The sequence below is a fragment of the Myripristis murdjan genome, chromosome 3 (genome assembly GCF_902150065.1).
Source record: "Myripristis murdjan chromosome 3, fMyrMur1.1, whole genome shotgun sequence".
Classification (NCBI taxonomy): domain Eukaryota; kingdom Metazoa; phylum Chordata; class Actinopteri; order Holocentriformes; family Holocentridae; genus Myripristis; species Myripristis murdjan.
Window position 1 is genome coordinate 16,270,096 of NC_043982.1, and position 23,500 is coordinate 16,293,595.

Sequence of the window (23,500 nt, forward strand, 5' to 3'; positions counted from 1 at the left end):
CGCAGTCGATGGCAACGTGCTGCATCATACACTTCAAACTGTGTTGGCCTATTTGGTGCTGTTTTAAACTGGTTTTATTCTTGGTAACTGTAGACAGTTTACGGAGTCATAGAAAGATCAATTTTTAGGCCCAGTCTATATATGCTTCCTCTTTGCACTGTCATATGTAAATATTATGTATGCTACCACAAATATGCAGATGATTAGCATCTCTATATTTCATTGTCTCCTGGCTATTTGAATCCTATGAACTTTCTGACTGACTGCATGGAGATTGAACTGTGGGTGTCAATGGACGTGGAGCTTTCCCTACTCAAAGAAATCTTGTGTGCTGTTTGACTGCAGCTGGATAGCACCAAAGCAACTGCCACTTTGAATGTGTTGCAAAAAATCAATAGAAACAAGAATATCATAGACTGTCACTTTATTAACTTACTGTTGCGTGATACAGAGCAGTGACAGTAAATGTATGTTTGTGTTTTCACTATGACCTGAAGATTTTCAACGTACACATACAACCAATTCATCCATCTCACACACTGTGCAAGCAGCCCTCCTCCTACTCCCTTAAAGCTGATATCACACACATCATTTTTCTTGGACCTTGTTCTTATATCATCACTTAGACTGTGGTAAAAAGGACATTTTTAAGATACGACAAGATGAAGAAATAACTGGTTAAGAATATATAGCAGCCTCTTGAAATGCATATAAACTTGTTTTTCACAGGCAGTATCACTTTAGATATTTTGTGGACTAAAACAAATGAAAATGAGATTGAACAAAAAACAAATAATTTCAGTGGGAATCCATTTCTCACCAATGAGCCTGTTTCACTGCCTTCACCACCCAAATAAGTTAAAATGCCAGATTTTATGCTATTACTGAATGGAGAATCACTTCACTTCCTGTAATATTCTGTCTGTCTTTAACTGATTTTATATTGCTACTTGCCTCTTGTCAATATAAGAGGCTGTGCTCTCAACACTGCTATAACACCTCAGCTTGGGCCAGCATGCAGTGTGCTTCACTGATCTTTAAATAAACAAATAAATTTCAAAACAAATCACCATAGCGGTAGACATTTCTCCTCCAGAAAACATGTAATTAAAATGTCAGTGTCAGGACAGTTTCAGAGGATCTGCACCAAACGTCGGTGATACATGAAAATACCTGACATCCCCTTGCAAAACTAGTCCCATCTGAACAGGGCTAAAGAGTCCAAAATGCACTTTGGACAGCTCTTTGTACAAATACACCGCAGAATTTATTTTGACCACAGCTGTGACGATTGCAACAGATCTGACTGTCCTGGAGCATAGCATGTACTGCCTGCCTTTCCAGAGAAAAACAACAGGGGTTAATCACAGAACTCAGTAACAGGGATAACATGATATCATAAACCAGTCACAGTCCAGTGTTTTTCTTAAAGGTCAAATCCATTAGCTAAAAGGACTGTCGAGTCTTAAATGGGGTTAGGAAGGGGGCTAAATATTTTACAAATGTAGTATATCCACAACACTGGCTTGTATTCCTGTGTTTCACTTGTGATTTGTAATATGGTGTAATCCTTAAGACCTGCAGTTAAAAAGTTACTGGTTGCACTCCTTTGTCCCACTCTTTCTTGTCCCATCCTCAGACACTGTGGATGACTACCACTGCACTGTCACGAGATCGTGAAAAGCTAAGAATAGTTTGTCAATTACAAAATTAAGTCTGCAAAACAAAATGACAAATCTTCATTGTTGATGTTGGGCCATGCTTAAAGGTTAGTCTGCACAGAATTCCTAAGGAAGAAAATTTATGATGAACACGGCTGTCTCCTACCGGCAAGCCAAACACTGCTCCATTTGATCCTGATTGAGCATTTCTATGCAGTGCCCATTTCCATAAGGACTTACTTCTAAATTTTTTTACTCAATTCTTAATGGGGTTTTCCAAGTTTGCCAATTTGGCACATGATCAATTAATTCAAGTCAGACTGAGCAACTAATGGTAAGCAACCATGTTAAGTTAGCTAATGTTTTTGTATGACTTTCTGTATAACATTACCTTGAACACAGCCTTGGCTAGTGATATTTAGTATTTTTGCTTGTTGCAAAGCTATCTTTGACCTGTTACACCATTAGCTGTAGCAGAAAGAGGTAAAGTTAGCTCCAAGTGATAACTAGTGCTGTCCAACAACACTTAATCTGTCCTAACGTTACAATCAATGTTGACACATTTCACAGTTTTTTCCATTCCTTGGTCTGACTGGCCATCTAGCCTGTGGTTTTTAAGTAATTACACGCCCACAGGGATTTTGGCATTCTAGAGATGTGGGGCCCTATCTTGCGCCAGACTCCCTAAACCCGCTATTTGCGGATTTAGGATTTAGGAAGAGGCGTTCCCCCGTAAAAGTTGCTATCTTGCGCACCTCCCGCTATCCGCAAAACACCTGCGCGACCCGCTATATTATGCATAGGCGTGTTTTGGACGTTACGCCAGTTAAACCAATCAGTGTGCCAGGTGCCATTGCCTTTAAGGACAGGCTGCGCTATCCTAAATCCTAAATCCTAAACCCGCGATGGAGAGAGGGAGGTAGATTTTCTCAGGGCTTCTACTGAGGCTAAAGCAAGTTGGCTTTATATACATATTATTTATTATATTATTGGCGAGTTAATTTGGGAGGTGGAGCCACATGTGTCCAAGTGGACGTGTCACAAGGTTGTACTGATTGAGTAAAATCCCCGGGTCACACCACAGACACACACAAGAGGCAGAGGTGGAACTATGTGTAAACTAATTTATTGACAAGGTAGATTGGGCAAATAAAATATTTAAAATAAAAATATAGCACAGCTGCTGGCTTATGATAAAACAATAAAACGTGCTGGGGTAAGTGTCCAATTAAAACAGTCTTTCCTCTAAACAGTCTATATGAGTAATATACTCAGTCCATTCCAGCGGCGTCCTGGTATCAGTCCGACCGTGTGCGTGGCGAGGCTCCGTCGGGGCGCGCATTGAAGCCGCCTGGGCGCGCTCTCCTAAAGGCTGAATTATGCTTCCACGTTGGAAGAGCGTACGGAGGTTGTGCGAAGCTTACGGGGGTTGTGCGACCGCCGCAGAGCCTTGCCGCGCGCCTCCCAAAAATTGTAACTACGCGGACCCTCCGCAGCCCCTACAAGAGCTGTGATTGGTCCGCCGAAGTACATCATTTCCGGCATTTCGTTGCATCCGGTATCACATCTAATCCTGTTGTTGTGCCGGCCGACAGTGCCGTTTTTAAAACAACTGTTGTGTCTCAACTCGTCGGTTGTGTTTGAAAACTTTGGAGAGTGCTGGATCTCGCGGAAGAACGCCTGGCTGAGGAGGTGCGCAAGTACCCGCACCTATACAACTCGTCCTCTCGCCAAGAGCAGCGACCATACGTCACAGGGTCTACATTGGTGGGAGGAGAATTGCTCAGTGTGTTTCGCAGAGGTATGTTGGACACACGCGCTGCGTAGGAAATGCGTGCTTCGCACAACCCCCGTACGCTCTTCCAACACTGAAGCATAATTCAGCCTTAACAGCCCAAACTTTAGGGAAAGCGGATAAGCGGGCGGTCAGGACCACCCGCTATCCGCTTTCCCTAAAGTGTGTGCGCAAGATAGCAACTTTAGGGATAGCGCATGAAACACGCCCATGGACACACCTACAGGCGCAAATGACGGAGTCGGCATAACGGATAGCGGGTGGCGCAAGATACCGTTTAGGGATAGCGGAAGCTCCTAAATCCGCAATTTGCAGGTAGCGGGTAGTGGCAGCGGATAGCGGGTGGCACAAGATAGGGCCCGTGGTGTGTTAAACACAGCAAAGATTCATTTTACCACATTTATACTGCATTTTGCCAGTGATACAGGCTTAATTTAATTAAACATGATGGGCCTTTAAACAAAGTTTTACTGTTTCTGAGCAGGACCGCTAATCCCTTTTAATCATTTATTTCTGTAAGAGATTCATGAAAACATACAGCAGTGGGGGGGAGACAAAAAACAGTCACATTTACATCATCAACAAGAAAATATACCAATAAAAATAATGCAGTAGCTTTATTTTTATTGGTAGTCTCAGCCTATGAAATCATGCTAACGCTGTGCCTTTTATGAATGAATACACCCTCATGTCTTCTCAAAACAATTTTGCATGGTGTGTCACGACCACTTCTCTTAAAATATGGAGTTCTGCAGTTGACACTGAGATAATTACAGGACATTGAACTTTGTCACAATGCATTCCATGTATGCTGAGGCTCTGCATTCAATGCTTACTTGACATGTTGATTTTCATTTTCACCTCAGCTCTCACTGAGAATAAGGCAGCATGTGGCTTTGACATGATGATCCTAGCCACGAGTATGTATGTGTGTGTGTGTGTGTGTGTGTGTTCTGTACATTGAGGGAAATGGCTTACAGAGATTGTAGAGAGTTAAGGTTCTTCAGAGCAGCACTGGGCACAGTCTTCAACTGATTATTCTGGAGCATCCTGAAGGAAAAACATAAATTGCTGATAATCAGAACACTTCTCGACACACCATGAATCCATTATTCCTAAACAACATAAATCCACATGGTATCCCAGAGTTTTAAAACCACTCATTTTCTTTAGATCTTTTTAGATAGGCGTTTGGTTTGTGAACAAAGTAAGCTGTGTGTGTTTATGTAATTATTTGCAATAACTGACCCAGGTCTAATGTGAATGGGAATTGTTTGAACTGCATTTAAATGAAAACTAACTGAAGTTGAGCTCAACAATTATTTGTTTTTCCACTGGTCAAGTCACAGTTCACAAAGTAGAATAATCTCTTGATTTGCTAAGAATTATAATACCTGCCACAGTCTGTGTGTGTTTCATTACTATATCAAAGACCTCACCTGTAGCTCCGCAGGACTTTGAACGTTTGGCTCAGCACAGAATCAAAGGCGTGGTGCTTTAAGTGTTGAGTGTGCAAACATTCAAAGGCGTGCTACATGATGTAAACAATGCATGAGCCCATTAACACAACAGATTTTAACTGTTTTTTTTGTTGTTTGTTTGTTTTCAGAAAAAAACACCATTTTGTTATCTGTATTCATATTGTATGCCACACTGACAGCATTTATTCATGGATGGGAATATTCATTACGTCCATTCCTACTGGGAGGGAATTATCTGTCTGTGTTACAAAAATACATTATTGACTTGCTCTGTACCCACTGTGTGGAAAACTTAACACTGTTACACCCATTAGGATATTTGTGAGTATGGGTATGTGTGTGAGTGTGTGTGAGTGTGTGTGTGTGTGTGTGTGTGTGTGTGTGTGTGTGTGTGTGTGTGTGTGTGTGTGTGTGTGTGTGTGTGTGTGTGTGTGTGTGTAGTGATGGCACAAGGCGAGAGCTTACAGGACTTTGAGTTGATGCAGTCCAGACAGCGCTTCAGGATGGATGAATGACAGGTCATTCCCCGCAAGTCGCCTGAGTGAGAGAGAGATTCAAATCCAAATTAGTACATTTTTCTTCTTGTGTTTCAGGCGCTTTAGGAGACTATGTCTTCGGCATAAACACAAAATAACAACCAAAGAGAGAAGATTTCTATACTGAATGAATAAGGCTGTGCAGAATGTGAGAAAGCTCCTTTGGGTCTGGTGCCACAGTGGACTCCAGTTCCCGGTCTGAGGCCAAACATGATGCCTGGGGTGTCAAAGACGTGTGTCTGTGCCATGGCCTGTTGTCACTTCGTCTGTCACCCGCAAAAGATTAGAACTGGTTCTGGCTATGCCCTTCTTAGGTGTGTTCGTAAAGCTTCTCGGCCAGGGTGGCAAAGCAGCTATTTGGTCCACCTGTCACGCTGGATGCTCAAATTTTACCAGTCATTCACATTTTTCCCTCAGACACTTCTTTTTATGAAGCATTTTTCAATACCTGAATAAACACAGGAAGTGGAATATCTAGTTAACATGTTTTTAATGCTCAATAACATTAATTAAACAACTGATATAATATAAAGTGTAAACCAAAATCTAATCAAATGCTTGTACAACTAGAGAAATAACAACAACAAGCTAAGCTCGGGTTGTGCTGGTTTCATCATCTCTCACTGAACCCTTTCCTTTGGGTGTCACAATCATTCTTGTGAGTTTCGTTTTTAGTTACCTCTAGCTTTACACACCAGCTGTGTTGCTTCATCATGCACCTGAAATGTGATTTGACTGAACTTGCTGATACTGGTTAGCATCATAAGAAATGATCTCCAAAATGTCACTCTATTTTATGTAGTCGTATCTTACTAGCTAGTGGGATGTGTTGTTGTAGAGCTGCTGAAAACGAAATCCAACCAGAGAAAGCTGGCAGTTGGTGCTTAGCCAAGTGGTTGTGTCATACCTGCCATGGCAAAACCATTTGGGGAAAAAAAAAAAAAAAAAAAAAAAACTTCAGAGACATGTCCTGGGTGTTATGCCTCACTGTAACTTTATTGGCTACCATTTTGGAGTGCACAAATATGCTCCTGATGACTGAGGTTGAATGCCCAATCATAATTAAAAATTATACAGGGCACAGAGAAGCTCATTGCAGGACTTTGTTTTTTGGATAATTAATACTGATCCTGCTACCGTGTCTGGTGGGTGAAGCAAAACTACTCGTCTGATGCTCATATTTACCCACATCTGGTGGGTGGCAGGTGCTAATCTGCCAACATGTTCCCAGCCATGAAGGTTTGGTGTTCCTCACAGGGCTCAGAGGAAAAAACAAGAGCAACTTCATCTCTCCAAGGCTGGCAGAGCAGTGCTGACACAAGCAACATATGGATATATGCCCTCTTACAGTCTTGGCAGAGGTTTTAATCATCTTTCAATAATCTGTATAGCTGCTTCAGTCCACATGTGAAATACTTTAGGGACAGGATACACCTCCCTTTCCTGTTGGGAGCAGGAAGCGTGTAGGAAATAAGGGTGTAAATAAGCATGGGACAGGCTGACTGGGGCGCATGGCCCCACTACGCTATCTGGCTTCAGAGATTAGCAACAGATTTATCATTCTGTAACTTGAGTCAGGACAGGCTGAATTCCCTTGCAACAAGAGCTGCTGAGTGTGAGCCTGAGAATCAAGGCTGTCTGTGTTAGGAGCCAATATGCCCTTCAGGTGGAGTTCAGGCGATCTTTGGTTGGTGTGTCATAAATTTTGCAGAACTAGAGTGCTTGTCCTCCACAATGCAATTTTTAGCAAAAAAGTGAGCTGACAAATATAAATAGCTCTATGTTGTTCATATGTCATTGCACAACAGCTAATATTAAATTATTGAAGCCGTTTTGATAGGTTAAGAAAATTCTTGAGACACTAAAAGTTATGTCCACTAGGCAATTTAGACTCCGTTTGGACTGAATCCTCAATATTTATTCTGTGGTTCTGGTTTTCCTAAGAGAAATTTGTGAGTGCAGGTCCTAACCTCAACTGTGTCAGTCAAAGGTCCACCAACATTTTGCATGAAAACATAACACAGAATGAGTTTAGCCCTGCAGTTCTTTCTCAGGCCTCTTCCAAACTACCACACCGTGTTCAGACAGCACATATCATGTCAGGGCATTAGGCAGCAAATTCTGCCTTTTCCACTTTAAATAGCACATCTGTTCACACTACTCATGTGAGTTAAATAATTGCTTGCTTCGACCTGGCACTGATGGATGCGCCTGTTCTATTTTTTGACACAACACACAGAGTTTGTGGGCCTTCCAGACGCAGGTACTGACTTTCTCCTGTCACGACATATAGTGTTGTTCATATGTGAACAGCAGAGGAAGCTTGAAGATCAGAAATCTAAGTGACGCGTTTTATCTGAACAAGTTAATGGAACGGTATTTTTACAACACAAAATGTCAATCAAAATTTTCCAGACAGCTTTTGCAGGGTAATTTGAGTGTTTCGTAGCAAAGCAATTACAGCATGTGCCCAAAAGTCCAATACTTGGCTTATTATCCCATGTATTGTAGTGAACACTGCTTTGCTCTACAGCACGCCAATATTCCTGGGTGTGCAAATCACTGCCAGCATTCTAGGGCTAAGGGCTGCTCAGTGGTAAACATTTCGGAGTAAGTGCACAGCCACACAATACCAAGCACGGTGGCAAAAAGCTGAGATGGAACTACCGGAGCTAGTTTGCTCTGTTTGTTTTTCACACAAACTTGAATGGAATCCAATCCAAAAATGTTTTCAAGTACCAATAAATGAGAACTGGTGCCACGGTGGCTCACTGATCATATTGCAATCACAATATTCAGAAGAACAAGAACAGTTCCATATCCTACCAATCCTACCTACCAAATTAATTTTTTTTTTTTTTGATAACTGATTTATCATTAAGTCATTAAGAAAATTGTCTGATTCTAGCTTCTCAAACATGAATATCTTCTTTTTTCTTTAGTCCTGTATAACAGTAAACTTAATATCTTTGGGTTGAGGACCGTTTGTTGGGACAAAACAAGACATTTGATGACGTCAGCTTGGGCTGTGGGAAATTGCAATCAACATTTTTCACCATCTCCTGGACCAAACAAATGATCGATTAATCGAGAAAATAACTGACAGATTGCCTGATAATGAAAATAATGTTTAACTGCAGCTCTGCAGTACAGTTAAACTATTTGTCTTACCAATTAACATTAGCAATATTTGTTGGACCACAAGTGTAATGATTGTTGCTTCCTTTAAACATGAACAGCTGACACATATCCATCCACAGTATATGGTGTTGAATGTTCACATGAATATAGACATTAAAATGTTATTTAAAACACATGGAGTTCATACTTAATGAGTTCATACTTAATAAGATAAGAAATAAATATTTAAGTAATGACAATACATTCCAACAGACATACAGCACAGGAAAATAAGCCTCTGCCATTTCAGTAGTTGTCTCTATACACTCTTTGATGGCTTGTCTAACAGCTAAACCAAACAAAACCAATCTAAGATGGCTATGGGTTATGGTAACTGTAATGTTGTAAATGCTTTGCAAAGCTGAAAAGGGTCCTGCCAACCCAGACAGTGCCAAGAGCGAGGAGCAGTATGAATTCCTCATCAGAGGCCTCAAACAACAGCAAGTCAGACCAGCTGCTCTAAACTCAGAACATGACTGCAAACGTTGCTCCATCACAGGCTCTGTTCAGTGTTTTATTTATTGTGGTTGACCAGACCTGTCAAATTAGGAAGTTGAATGCTCACCAACTTTACATAAAAGCTGTCGCTTCAGCTTGACTTGGCTGCAAGGCAAACCCAATGAACAGCTTCCAAAGGTAGATTCCACAAGGACCTGCTTTGCCATCAAACCATGCAATCAGTGAAACCACTTGTGTGTTTCCACTGGCTCACAATTTGTCAAGAGGATGTCTTGTGCCAGCTTTTAAAGAGTGTGTTTGATAACCTAGACCAAAAAGCGTGACAGCCAAGACTATAAGTAATACTGTCTTGATGATTCTCTTCAGCTCCAAGCTACATATTCAAACTGATATCTGCTCTGCAATTGTTGATGCATTTTTGTTGGTCACTTTGTTTCCAACACATTTTGACCAGTTCAAATTCATCAGACAAAACTAAAAGAAAATGTCCCACACCCAGAATCTGGAATCAATGCTCCAAGCCATTAACATCCACAAACAACAAATTGCACGGATATCCTCCACGTTTCACTTCATGAAGTACCTCTCTGCCTTTTGCTTTCTTTCAGCAAATCCAGCACATGCCCCCCAGGCATTGATGAGAACAGAAGAATGTGCTAAGTCTTACAGAGGAAAGGCTAAATCTCTCCTTGTCTAACACCACTCCCATAAGTCTTCCTTTCTCAAAAGCATATTCGCCAGGAGGTCCGCATAACCTCATGTACTCTGACAGCAGTGGCTGACACAAAACAAGATTTGCTTAACTAGAAGGCCTTAAGAATTTTGGCCATTACTGTACAAATACAAACTCCATGCTCTATCTGATAAGTTACTATGGTGAAAACTGGACAATACGACAACCACCACGACCAAAACACGCAACTTATTTGTTAGGCTGTTGGTATGAGCAGCCATCATGTTTAGCCTGTGATTTCCTTTTCTGCTTACATGTTGGCTGTTCAGTCAGGAGATAGAGAAAAAAAACTGAAATTGGACTTGAATGCATCAACGGATTGTACTTTTTTACTGTGCAATCTGTTGATGCATTCTGACAATAACAAAATGAGTCTTGGTCAATTTGTCAAAAAACAGTTTTGATAGACTGGTAAATCACACATCAGAAACAGCAAGGGAAGTAATTATGCTCACAGATTATAGCACATATGGTTTATTGAACACAGAACACAAAATTCACTTTAAAATATACGGAGGGAAAATTCAACACAGGTTACTTTACGAAGGTAAACAATCTCCAGAGGAGGACATAAAATATCTGTCAGCATGCAAGGCTTTGTTGTGCCTATGGAAGGATAGGGGGAGAGTGTGAAGGAGAGTTGCGTGACTACAAGGGTGAGAATGTTCCTTCCTTGTCTCCTTCCCCGTCCTGTCTGGGTTTGTCCTCCTCTCTTTTCTCCCACTCGTCTATCTCTTGCTCTTTCTCTTTTCCCCTCTATCTGCCCTCAGGGCCCCTGCTCTGGTTCACTGATACTGTTGCAGCCCTAGAGCGAAAAAGTCATCCACTGAAGTTCACTCAGACAAACCTGGAGATTTGTTCGCTGGAAAAAAGGTTAAACAAACACAGACATGAACTAAGGACATATGTCAATCAAGATGCTGCCTTTCCTCAAAACAGGAACCCACATGGCAGTCCATCCATTTAGATGATCTAAGATGATGTATAAACTGAAGTTTCACCAGACAGCAGACATGGCAGACACTCCATATGCAGTCCTGAGGCCGCCCAGCCTGGTACACTTGTAACAGGTAACACCGAGTGGCAGAAAGAAGTAGCAGCAAGAGTGGGTTCGTTTTTTAGCCCAGTTGTCATGGAAACCATTGTTTTGCCTTCTTCCTTCCTGCCTTGCATTCCTCCACACAATGCGATGAAAAGTAAATTGCCCCTCAACAAAGCAGATTGAAGTAGTGTTTGGAAAAGAAGGGGGGGTGAAGACTGGTCTGGCTGAAAGATGCACAGAGGGCTGAAAAAACATGCACGCAAAGACAAGTGGAGCTGGGACCACTCGAGTATGTTCACTTGCTGGTCATTTTGCATTCTCAGTGCCGCATGTTACCTGATATCAGGTAGACAGATTTTATCTCTGACTTCCAGCGCTGAGCCAGACAGAGGGGTATTTAAAGAGTAAAGAAATAACAAACACCCACTAAGATTAGATAAATGCCACTCAACGACGCCCCAGAGGTAAGATGTGCTGTTGCCACCCTTATAATCCCTTAAAAGAAAAAAATCTACCAGTGAATGCAACGTGATTGGAGCTGGAAAACATGCTGCCTCACCTGAAACCTTTTTGATTACTGTGGTTTTTACAGCTGCCCCCGTTCGTTTCAAGGGAGCTGAGTGACTCTTACTAGCACATAACACTGAACCTCTCTTTCCAGCACACCACGGTGCACAGCTGCTAAAGTATAAATGGAAAGGAGGACACGTTCTGTACCTTCACGTATTGTTGAGTGCTATCTGCAAAGCCAAAGTCCAAGTGCCAGTCATGTACAGAATAAATGCAACATTTACTAGAGAAACCAGGTGTGTACTCACAGTTCTTCCAGATAGGGGAAGTTTTTGAAGATGTACGCTGGCAGCTCGGTGATGTTGTTCATGCTCAGGTCACTGTAGAAACATCAAAAACCATTATTAAAACACTGCAGAATCGTACAATTAGGCCTAGCACTTAAAATAATCTTACAATTAATGATTTTGTTTATAAAAGATTTTAGTGGAGCTGTTCATGCAACTTAATAGTGATTGTATACATTAACAGGATGCAGAAAGTACTGAATCTGTTCAATGTTCAAAACAATGAATTCAGAACTGTTGAGTCATTCCTCACATCTTACAGAATAACAAGCACTGATATTTCCTAATAAGTAAAAATATAGTTGAAATAATATAAATGCATCACTTCATTTTTTTTTTTTTTTTGTCTCAGTCAGTCAGTCAATTTGGAATTGAATTTACACACAAGGTTCATGTAACAATAAAGTGATGGTACCATTTTGAAACCCACTGTTGAGAAACAAAATCAGTTAAAGTTTTCACAGTTTCCAAAACCAGGACCTTGGTGTTTCAAAGCATAGCGTGTGTGAGGCTTTAGCTTATCAAACAGCACATAAAAGTACAAAAAGCAAGTAGACCATTAACAAATTACAATTATGAGCCTTTTAATGCTAATTGAAAACTACAGTATACCAACAATAGGTCACTTGCATCACCTTTTGCTTATGGCATTTACAGTTTGATTTGACTGGGCCTGTATGACTAAAACGTCAACAAAAAAAGCCTTGAAGAGGCCCTTCTCTTTGGCCCCAGGGATCTTCACTTCTCAAACCAACATCAAGTAAAGATAGGCATGTAGCAGCATGAAAAATATGCACACACCACTTGATTTTTCTTCCCTACCATGCTAATATGAGTATGTAGATGTTAGATGTGTTTACATTTCTGGAGATACTAAAAAAGGTACAGCAAAATAACTTGGAAACACCTGATGTTTGCTTCATGGACTGTATAAAAGTATATTCAAATATACTAACTTTTGAAAATGTTTGCAGCTTTTTTTTTTTGTTTTTACTAGATCTGCAAACATAAGGGGATTGTCGGAGGGGGAAAAAGGGGGAAAATATGCAGTCTCAGGTCTACTGAGGATATCTACAGAAAACACTGAACTCTGGATCACTAATCTAGATTAGGAATCTAACCTGCTTCAAAGAGAACCCTCAAAATGCCATATGTAGGGAGATGGCACACAAGACTGAAAAAACATCCGGCATTCACAAATGAGGTAAGCCCCCGCCCCTCCCTCCCCTTCTGCTCCCCAACAGGCCATCTTGGATTTCACTGCCAGAGCTCTCCAGAACCTTGTGCGCGGGCCCCTGAATCCTAAAAGGATCATATTGCCCTTCCTCTGCAGTCTCTCCAAACACACATGCATACACAGACACACACACACACACACACACACACACACACACACAAGCCTTAAAAGGTGGGCCCTGACAGAAGGTCTCATCATCTCGGCCACGTCTATCCCATCTCCATTTACCTGGTTATCCAATTACTGTATTGACTCTTCACATACAATGAAGTTTCCATCAATATCCGCCCACTCCTCATCTCTAGTCCCTCCCTGCCAGCTCCTCTGAAGGTGCTCTGGGACCACTGTTGCAAATCTGCTGTTGCTCAGATGGACACATCTCCATCCCTGTCCTAAAACCTAACTATAACACAGTTTGTCACCCACAGAAATAGTTGGTTTGCTAAGCCTGCACCAGCATTACATTAATAGTGTTTCATTTCTTTTGGTTTGTTCATTTCACAGAGCTCAAAACTGAGCAAAAATACGTTTTCTCAGCAAAATATTTGTTTATTAGTCAATTATTTTATCTTGTTACATTTTATTTTGTTTTATTTTCGTGATGTGCTTTGTAACTGTTACGTTTTGCTACGAAAATAAAGCTATTGTCATTAACATTAGTATTATTACTATCATCATAATATATAATATCACTTAGCAGGTAAAAATCCATGGCAATATATGGAGCATTGATGACACTGTGACTACAGTCCAGGAGCTTCACACTTGGCAACGACAACAGCCTGTTAAAAAGCAGTGAGCATCAAAGACGACAATTTCACCAAATGCCCACAGCTACGCAGCACACACAGGGTAGAAACTTTGCTGGGAATCACGTAGCACTCCGGTAATTATTTTAGTTGGTAGAAATAATCGTGGCTTATTTTTTGTAACAATCCCTTGGCACATGAGCCAAAGTGTTAACTTCAGACTCTGCCAAGTGATCATCCTATTGTGGTCCTAGTTTTGAGAACCAGCTGTCACGGTTCCAGGTGCTAAATAATGTATTACTATGTTGCAGACAAGCAACACAAACATCTGACGCAGATTTCAGCAAAGGAAGTGATGCAAAGTTATCATTACCTGTTACTGCTTTACAAGCAAGATGAGTGAGGCAGGTTAAAGCTTAAATGCAGTTCTGAAAACTGAGCAGATAAAAAATTGACACTGACACACTGACAAAAACAGGTCGCATAAAGTAAACCCACAACACAAAACGTTTGGTTCAAATGGTATTGTCACTTTAAACAATCTGCTCCAAGGTTCACTTTGAAGCAGTCAGCGCTTGCCAGCAGACCTGGAAGCTGAAAGTTTGTTGGTGTGTGCCAGAGTTTGGTTAGTCCATTTTCAACCTGCCATAGGCGACCCGTTCTGGTGGTAAACGTTTTAAAGTTCAACTTGACTGCTGCAAACACAGCAGGTGTGAAAGATCCCTAAATCTTCCACAGACTGCTGACTGGTTGGGAACCACATGCAGGGCAAGGGAGTAGGAAGGCCTATGAGCTTCTGTCATACTTCCTCTCTCCCTCTGTTTCTGGCTGCTTTACTCATCAAGGCCCTGGCCTGTCGCCGTTAGGATGGCTCTAAGAGGACACTAAAAATGCAGCTGTGATAAATAGCAAAAAGCCTAATTGCTTCTGCAACCAGGTATCAATAAATTTCTCTCCCATGTGCCTTTCGGCTGTATTTTACCATAGAGACAGCAGGCAACAACAAATGAGAAAATCTGAGAAAGAAGAGGACTTGCTTTAAGAAAATGGGTGAAGTGTGATAAACATGGTCTGAAAGTCACAAGTCAAGACTTTTTACTCTTTTTGCTTGATGAGTAACTCTGATGATAGCTTCTGAATGTACAAGGAGGAACGTTTTACATTTTAACTTTAACCAATAGTTTAACAAAAAAAAAAAAAAAAAAGTATGGAACATATTTTTTGTACCTGTGCATGCTTTTCCATTCCATGCAGGAAACAGGGAAGTAAAGGCAGTGCTGGCCTGCTAACCTAAATACACAATGTGCACACTTGTGCGCCACTTTTGTTTAGTTTGCCAGAGTTAATAAATTAGTTTGCATGGCATTTGAAAAGTCAAATTCATACCAGTGTACTAACAGGCTATCAACATATACTGATAAAGAAAAAAGGAAGGTATTGTTGGATTGTGGCTGGCAATGGCACGAAGAAAATAATTTCAGTTTGCTAACACACTTACTTGCAAACAAAGCTAAACACTAGGGACACGCCGATCAGGTTTGCAAGAGCCAATGCCGTTTAAGTTTTTCCAACAGTGCACTGTGCCAATCACCGACTGAAATGATGCATTTCATCTGGTCTGTCTTCGAACAATGACATGGCATATAAAAGTGCAGAGCAAGCAGCAGGCAACTAGTAAAATTCAAAAACACTGGCTATATGATTAACAGACTGTTCTTACAGTGAACAACATAGCTGATGTATCCATGTGTAAATAAATCACAGGTTTCGTGCAAATAGTAATTATATGTTGACGTGAGCTCAATGATTGGTGTGCTCACCTGTTCCAACTGGTAGCACATTAAAAAAAAATTTCATTGCAGCAGCATAAGCTCCGCCTGCTGTGTCAGATATATTAAACTAGTTCTATGATCACAGACCGTCAAATTAAAAACGTCAGCAATGAACTGGCAATGCCAGATCAATGACATGTCTATTCTACCAACGCTGCTCTGACTACTGATATGTTTTACTGCAAACTTTTTCTTGATGATTCGCTTTATGATTGAAATGATAGCCAATGACTGATGACATACTCGCGAATGTTAGATGGCCAATTATGACATGCTGTCAGATCAATCAGTGCACATCTAACTAAATAAAGGTTAGGTTTTGATATTATCTGATATCACTGTCTTGGTATTATGTCTTACGTTGAAGGAATTAACTTGAAATCACACCATGATTATCGTTTGCCTGATTGTTAATCGACACAACTTCACCATATAGGCTAGAGCAGATATCACAGCTACACCCTGTGTCCAACATGTTTTTTGTGACCACATTTGTGTTGGTATAATGGTTGGTGATAAATATCAAACCTGGAAGATAAACAAGGGTCATTAGCTAATTTGGTTAATAACTGTTTACTGCAAGTAGCCTATATACATCCATAACGTTTAATTAGTTCAATCTCCCACCCGAACAGCTGCAATGTTGTTGGATGTTTTGGATGAGGACGTGTCATTCTTGGCCTCCCATGCATTTTTTGTTGTCTCCATGTTGTGCTTCCATTTTAACACTGTTGGTCACGTGTGTATCAACACCACAGAGTGTGTAATTGATGATCAGCCTATTGTCTTTCAGGCTGTTTAGACAGATAGACAAGCACTTCAGTCTTAATGTAGGTACAGAATACGGAGCGGCTGAGGAAAATTACACCAGACTGTTAGCTACAGCGTGACAGCTCACCTGTTGCCATTTCAACTGACTGCACTGCATTCAAAACAAAATATTCATCAATATCAGGGTCCCAAAGGTGCCAGTGCATGTCAGACCACTGTGTACTGTGAGGTCCAAAGAACTGCCTGTAGACCTTAAGGACAGAAATGTGAGGAGGCACAGATCTGGGAAAAGGCATCAAACAATTCCTAAGGGTGCTTTCAGACCTGTGGCCCGTTTGCTTTGTTCCGATTCAGGGGCTAAATCGATACAGTTGTTTTTTTTTTTTTTCATTTGGGGCGTTTGTGTTCATAGGGCAACCGTCTGTAGCGGTTCAAAGCTGTAAACAAATGCCATACACGAACCAACTGTTCTCTCATTGGTCAGAAATTACTCCGAAAGAAGAAGTTTCCTCTTCCGTTCTTACCCCGGGAAAAACAAAAACAATGGAGCATCTTCAGCGTGTGGCTAGTTTGTTTCTGTGCAGTGGTGTAGTCTAGTTTATTCTAGTGGCTATACATGTGCGCACACATACACTGGCTCCCTTTCTGAAACGTTAACGTTAGCTCCAGCTGTAATGTCCCCTGAAATATGGTCAAAAAGAGCCCGCTTCGTAACACAGAGAAGGCGACTTTATGAAAGGGAAAGTGCACGTTATGTCAAAAAAAAAAAAAACAACAACATACCGATACGTATCTTTGCGCATTTTTAAGAGGTTATACGGAAATTCGGGACCTTTTCTTGTGGGTATACGGCGTATACCTGCGTATCACGTAGACTACACCACTGTTTGTGTGTTTCTGTGGTTAATGTACTGGTGTTCTGTAACCGAGGAAAACATCCCGTTCTACCGGGAATGAAGACTGCGCAGGGAAAATAATATCATACTGCATCTACTGAGAAGAAGACGGGCCGCTACAAGGAATCGCAGACGAAGATGGGCTCTGACGCTGGTTGAACCACAGTTCTGAGTGAGTTGTGTCGGTTGCTGTGTCGATTATGTTCTCACTGCAAACGAACCGCTCCAGGGCTCGAATGGAAGCGAGCCGAGACCACCTCTTCTAGGCGATCTCGGCCCGCTTGTTTTGTCCTGCATCCGAACGCGATCGCTGTGTTCACATATGTCCAAACGAATCGATCTTTAGGGGGAAACGCTCCCTGTTTCGGAACAACTGCTCCAAATGGGACAGGTCTGAAAGCACCCTAAGATGCACAGAGAGCTCCATCGTTAGGAAACGGGAAAAAAAAAATGGAACTGCCTGGACACTTCTTAGAGGTCATCGTCCAAACAAACTGAGCAAACCAGGCAAGCAGGACCTTAGAGAATCACTGTGGTTGGCTTCAATGGGAGATCTTGCCACAACGACAGCGACTAATAATGAAGGCCTGGCCTGAAGGAAACTAGTCCTGGAAGCAGTTTTAGACTAACTCTTGACTTAGTTAAGTGAGGGGAAGCAGTGACCATTCCAATTAAACCAATCAAATTCACAGCACTCCAAAAAAAAAAAAAATTGCAGATTGAGCTATGATCCATAGGCCTCCATGGGTAAACAGCAGGTTTGAGCGGTTATGGGGCAGCAAAACAAAGTTAAGAATAATTGTGGACAGGCTGCAGGCTGAAAATATTAAAATACTAACTATATAAAATACAATACAGAACAATATTCTTTGCTAAATTAGCACATTTTCCCCCATATTTTATCCTCCATATTATATCTTCAGTCTTTTGCCTCTAACTATTATGCTGTGCTTAGGCAGCTATTATTTTACTATTATATTGGTTTTTAAACTGGTCTTAGTATACTTATGAACCAAAACGTGTTGGTTTGATTAAATAAATTTCTTCATCTTCCTTGGTCTACTAGTGATGCCTCCTCATGTTTTTCAGGTATTCCTGACTATCCCATGCATCATCTTTTTTGGGTGGGGCTGTACCATAGAGCTGCACAATTAATTGAAAAATTATATTAAGAAAAAAAAAAAAAAAATGGCACAACAGGTGCACTATCCAAATCACAGGAGCTGCAATTTTTTTTATAATGGTAAAACATGTGACAAAACATTGCTGTGAATAAAGTATTATGGTGCTACACACCTAACCTACAAACTACACTTCCCTTTGTTTGGTACAGATCCAAATAAAAAACAGCATTATTTTAATATCTTACATTTTGGTTTACTGAATAATCTGATGTAAAATACCTCCAGATTTTTTCGCATTCATTTAGAAGGATTTTGATATGGGATTGCTGGGTAGGGCAATATGCTCTGTTGCTGGCAAAAACAACTATGTAAAAAGAAAAATAATGTTAATGTAAAAGAAAAATAATGTTTCATTATTTTGTGTCTACATAAACATATAGAATCATTGGGATATTTTTGGTGGTTCAATGCAGCCAATATAACATTACAAAAGATAGAAAAAACAAAAGCCTAAAACTTCTCAAAATAAACAAGTCAAATGTTTGCCAAATGAGCAAACATTAGGATGCTTGGTGCAAGAGCAGCAAAAGCGAAAATCTACAGCAGCAGTTGAAATTGTGTGAAGGTATGTGGGTGAGGGGGCTGGGAATACGCATATGAGAGAGAAGAGGAGGGGACTTGGGAGCCGGAGGGGGAAAGAAAGCTAAAACATTCTCCCATCCACAAGTCATCCTGTTCAGGAGCGGGAATCACTGACTGGCTCCTTTCACCTCTGCTGACCACGAACAAAACTATCATTCAGTCAAAAATGGACTGAGGCACCAGTGACGAATAAGCAAGCTCAACCAGCGCGGTGCAAGACCCCTCATGCTCCCCCTCCTCTTTCCACAAGTCTCAACCTGTGCTTGTTCATGCTATGAAAGGACACAGCCTTACTGCAACGCAAGCTGTAACTGACCTCTCGCTACCCCATCCACAACACACAAGGCACCAGGAGAGTTCATACAGACCCCACACCCAGCTAGCATAATCAATCTGTGCAGAGATTCAGGGGCAGGTAAACTAAATGCCTTTTAAAGGTGCATTTGCTTTGTGATTGGCTTGAGGGGCCTCCTTTTTTCTCATCTGTTTTTCTTTGACAGGGCTGTTTCCATTACAGATGCCAAGAATGAAACCCCTGTGGGCTGCAGTTAAGAGTCCACTCCAATGTTGTCATCTGACTTATTACGAATTGTGTAGTCTTTCACGTCTATCCTAGCATTATTTCTAGATTAAAACCACAAAATAGACACATTAATAAGGGCAAATGGAGGCAAAGCTAGAATAATTAGCCGAAAATAGGCATCCTTCTAGGAAATACTTTCCTGACCTCTGGGGACAGCAAAACTTAGAGAAGACCTGAAACCATTTGCTGCCTTGCACCTGTCTGTTTCTGCCATTATCTGTGTGTGTGTGTGCTTCCATGTGTGTGTGTCCAGATATTTTTATTTACACAGGTTTCATTCCATTACATATATGAACAAAATAAAAAAAAAGCATGTCTCTGGCATTTTGTTGATTCTCAACATCGACTGTAAAATGGCTCATTTAGAATTCCAATTTCTTGGTGCTGTGGGAAAAAAACAAACCTCTTCGAAACATGACTGTGGCTTTATAAATGACATGCTTTTTCTTTACACATCAAGACAATATTGTAGGTGCATTAGCTCTAAGAGGGAAAGAGCTCTACAGCTGCAATATGTCTCACTAATCCATCATGATCCCTAACCCCAGCGCTCCATGTACAAAAGACAGAGGGAGTGGAAGAGGACAAGTAAAGTTCAAGAGACCAAAGGAACAAACGAGAGCAAGGAGAGAGGGAGAAACAACCTTTCACATACTTTGAAGGTTTCAACTGGATGTATTACATAGCTTCGTGCTTAAAAACTGTCACAGAGCATTTAGGTAACTCTGCACAGAACACACTGTGAGACATGAAGACTGCACATGCTTGAAAACATTATGGCCCTCAAGTTTTGTCCCAAGCCAGGCAAGCAGTGAGAGCGCTGCAGCAAAGCCTGTGGTATCATTCTGTGAAAACAATGTCTCATGTTGTGGTTGAATATCAGACTGTCCGTAATAAACAGCAGTACTTCTCCAAAAAGAAGAAGAATGTTGTGTCCCAAACCAGAGCAGAAGACATCCAGAGGTGTGAAAAACAAGGACAAACCTTGAAATTTTTTACACAAGGTGACAGCATAACTCACATTTTTTTTTTTTTTTTTGTTTATCAAACAACAAATATTAAAATTAACTGATATCTGAGCAATCTCCGCCAAGGTCATATTTCTTCCCCCTTCCTTTTTGAGGGAGCTCACTGATTACATCAAACTGCAATAAATCTCCGCTTTAACACAGTCCACTGAGGTGGGTTACTCAGTTTATGATTAACCCAGCAATTGTGAAACATTTTAGCCAAACTGAGGAGTTTCTGTTCCCCTCCACTTTATGAACTAATAGCCAACTAAACCTATCTCAGTCAAATTAAGTTCTAACCAACACAGTTGCTTTGCTCCACTTTCTCCCTAAAATTAACACTTTGTTTACACACTGATAATGACAGGGTCAGCATGACTCTGTTGTTAAGGTCACCAGCTTGACCCCTAATCATTTCACACTCCAGCTTATAACAAAGTCACAGAGTGGCCTGCAATGCTGCTGCAGGCTGCTCACCCTGATACAAACCAGTTTTGTCTATGTCACTATGAATTTAACATGAGGCAAAGCTGTCTCTTCATGTTCCACTTAGTTTGAGGCTGAATCCCACGCTGGAGAGTTGATGTCAAGTTATTAAGCCTTGAATGTTCAAACTGAGCTGAACCACAGTGAGGGACGTGACTGTAATTGCACTGCTTATTAGCCACAAGTGCTAAAGCCTAATGCTAAAACCCCAAAGCAGGACTGTTTGATAACACAAGCTGCTTCACTGGTGAGCCATTAATGCAAAGTTTCCCCGGGTGATGTTGCTCCCTAGTTGACATTATGTTGGCATGTAAACACTACCCCACATACAGTGTTCGTACGCTGAGAGTGTGACATGCACAAGCGTGTTTCAGTGTTTATTTCATGTTTTTTATATGGGTAATACTTACAGGTAGTAGGTGAAAGCACTGAGACCGGCTGGGATAGTGGTCAGCCCTTTCCCAGAGCAGTCTGCACCCCCATCTTCATCGCAGCTGCATGAGGGGGAACACACAGCCGGAGTCGACTGCCCTTGACCAGCGGCACCAACACGAAGCAAACACCACAAAAATATCCAAAACACAAGGACTCGCATTTTTCACTCGATTCAGGTGGAAGCAAAGAGGGGGTAAAAAGCCTTTACGCTTCTTCTATTCTGGCCGTCGACTTTTCATGTGGTCGCTCGGGTTGTGGCATGAGATGAAGCCTTCCAAATGCCTTTCAAAACAAAATAAAAATGTCTGAATAGTTATACCACATTCGCGGTCCCGGCGAAATATCGGAGTTTCTTCGCTCCCCCCTTTTTCCCTCCGTTTCACTGCTGATATAAATCAAACGCCGTCTTTAAACAACCGTGATTTACCTTTTGCATAGGAACATTTCTCGACCCGTGTGTCGTATTAGTCCATGAAAATAAGGTCAGCAGCAGCACTGGCGAGGGGGGAACGGCGGCACTACCTTGCGTTTTTTGCGTTTTCGGTGTCCCATTAAATAACTAAACCATGCGTCGGCGTCGTGAAGAGGCAGATTCGTGCGGCGTGTGTTTTCCCAATCCTCAAACGCGTCCGATTCTGCAGCTATTTCTCGTCCTGGTTTGTTTGCGGTGGGAGATCATCGCCAGTTTTCAGCCATTCCTCACGTTCCCCTCCTTTGCTCCTGACATCAACAGCATGCTTACAGCTCGGCAGGCACCCTACCGGACAACCTGCAGCACTAGGCCCGGCCTGTGCAACACTGAAACCTGCACTACAACGTCAGAATTTGGCAGCGACCGAGCACATACCATCAACTAGTATTTATGAAATGCGAGGTGAACTGTTCACACAGGACTGCATAGGCAAGCCCGGTTATTACAGTCATTAATGATTAATTCCGCAATGCTCGCTTGCAGTTTCCCCAAATTCCAGTTTGGTTGTTTTATTTGAATGACTATAATTAAAAAAAAAAAAAATCGTGTTATGTATGTCTGGACAGTAGACCGATTGCGACTGGCTGAGAAAGAGCAGAGGTTTGCATGTTAGATAAATTTGTCACTGAGTTGTAAATTTCACCTCATACAACTTTGCATACTATCTGAGCTATCTTTACTAGTGGCCTGCGACGTTGTGCAGTTGCATTAATCTGTTTTGTTAAAGGTCAGGCCGCCTTAATGAGATGAATTCATTAATCCAAATGAGATAGCATGCCTACTTTCTGCTTTGCCAGGGTCAAAGTCTTAATTTTATTTTTATCAGGTCATAATAATCCCAATCCTAACCTTAACCTTGTTACTTCACTGAAGACCCTGATCTGCACATTTAAGCCAGGACATAGACTGCACCCTGTGGAGAAATGCATTTATCTCCTCAGTTCAGTAGTGCTGAAGCTACAATATGCAACTTTACAGAAATAAAACCAACAAATAAATAAGATACACCCATTTGTGTTTGTCCACAGGCTTGACTGCCCTAAATCCCTTGTTTGCCTGTTTGGGACATGTTGGGTGTACACTGTGTGGGAGTGGTGTGGCCCAGCCAGTTGTGAGCTATGCTGCAGGTAAGGAGGTGAAGCTTGCAGCTGCACCCTGGGGAAGGCAGTTACAACAGTGAGGCAAAGTAGGAAAAGAAGGATGAAGTCAGGGCAGACAAAAAACAAAACAAAACAATAAATCAAACTTTATTTATACAATAAGTAGTGCAAAGTGCTGAAAGGGTAAAAGACAAGAGTGCATAAAACAGTGAAATAAAAAGGTGATAATAAAAATAACGCTAAAGAAAAAAAAATGGAGGGCAATAAAATGATCAAAACAGTGATAAAGACAAGACTTGTTCAAAAACACAAGTGAACATCAGCATTGCCCTTTGTTGGCAGATATTCAGTTCCTGTGGTGGCAGCAGTGATACCGGTTTCCTCAGCCTCAGGCTCCAAACCATTTTAAAGCAGACAGC

General features: G+C 41.3%; 1 protein-coding gene across 1 annotated transcript in view; it reads right to left on the reverse strand.

Moving 5' to 3' along the window:
- The window catches only part of lgr4 (leucine-rich repeat containing G protein-coupled receptor 4), a 44,189-nt gene extending 21,925 nt beyond the window's left edge, over positions 1–22,264 (reverse strand). The window contains exons 1-4 of the mRNA XM_030048354.1: positions 21,485–22,264; positions 11,706–11,777; positions 5,403–5,474; positions 4,435–4,506 (exon numbers count right to left, since the gene is read on the reverse strand). Of these exons, the coding sequence (XP_029904214.1) occupies positions 4,435–4,506; positions 5,403–5,474; positions 11,706–11,777; positions 21,485–21,669 (401 nt within the window). The 5' untranslated portion in view covers positions 21,670–22,264. The remainder of the gene's footprint in view (positions 1–4,434; positions 4,507–5,402; positions 5,475–11,705; positions 11,778–21,484) is intronic.
- Positions 22,265–23,500: the final 1,236 nt, after the last annotated feature.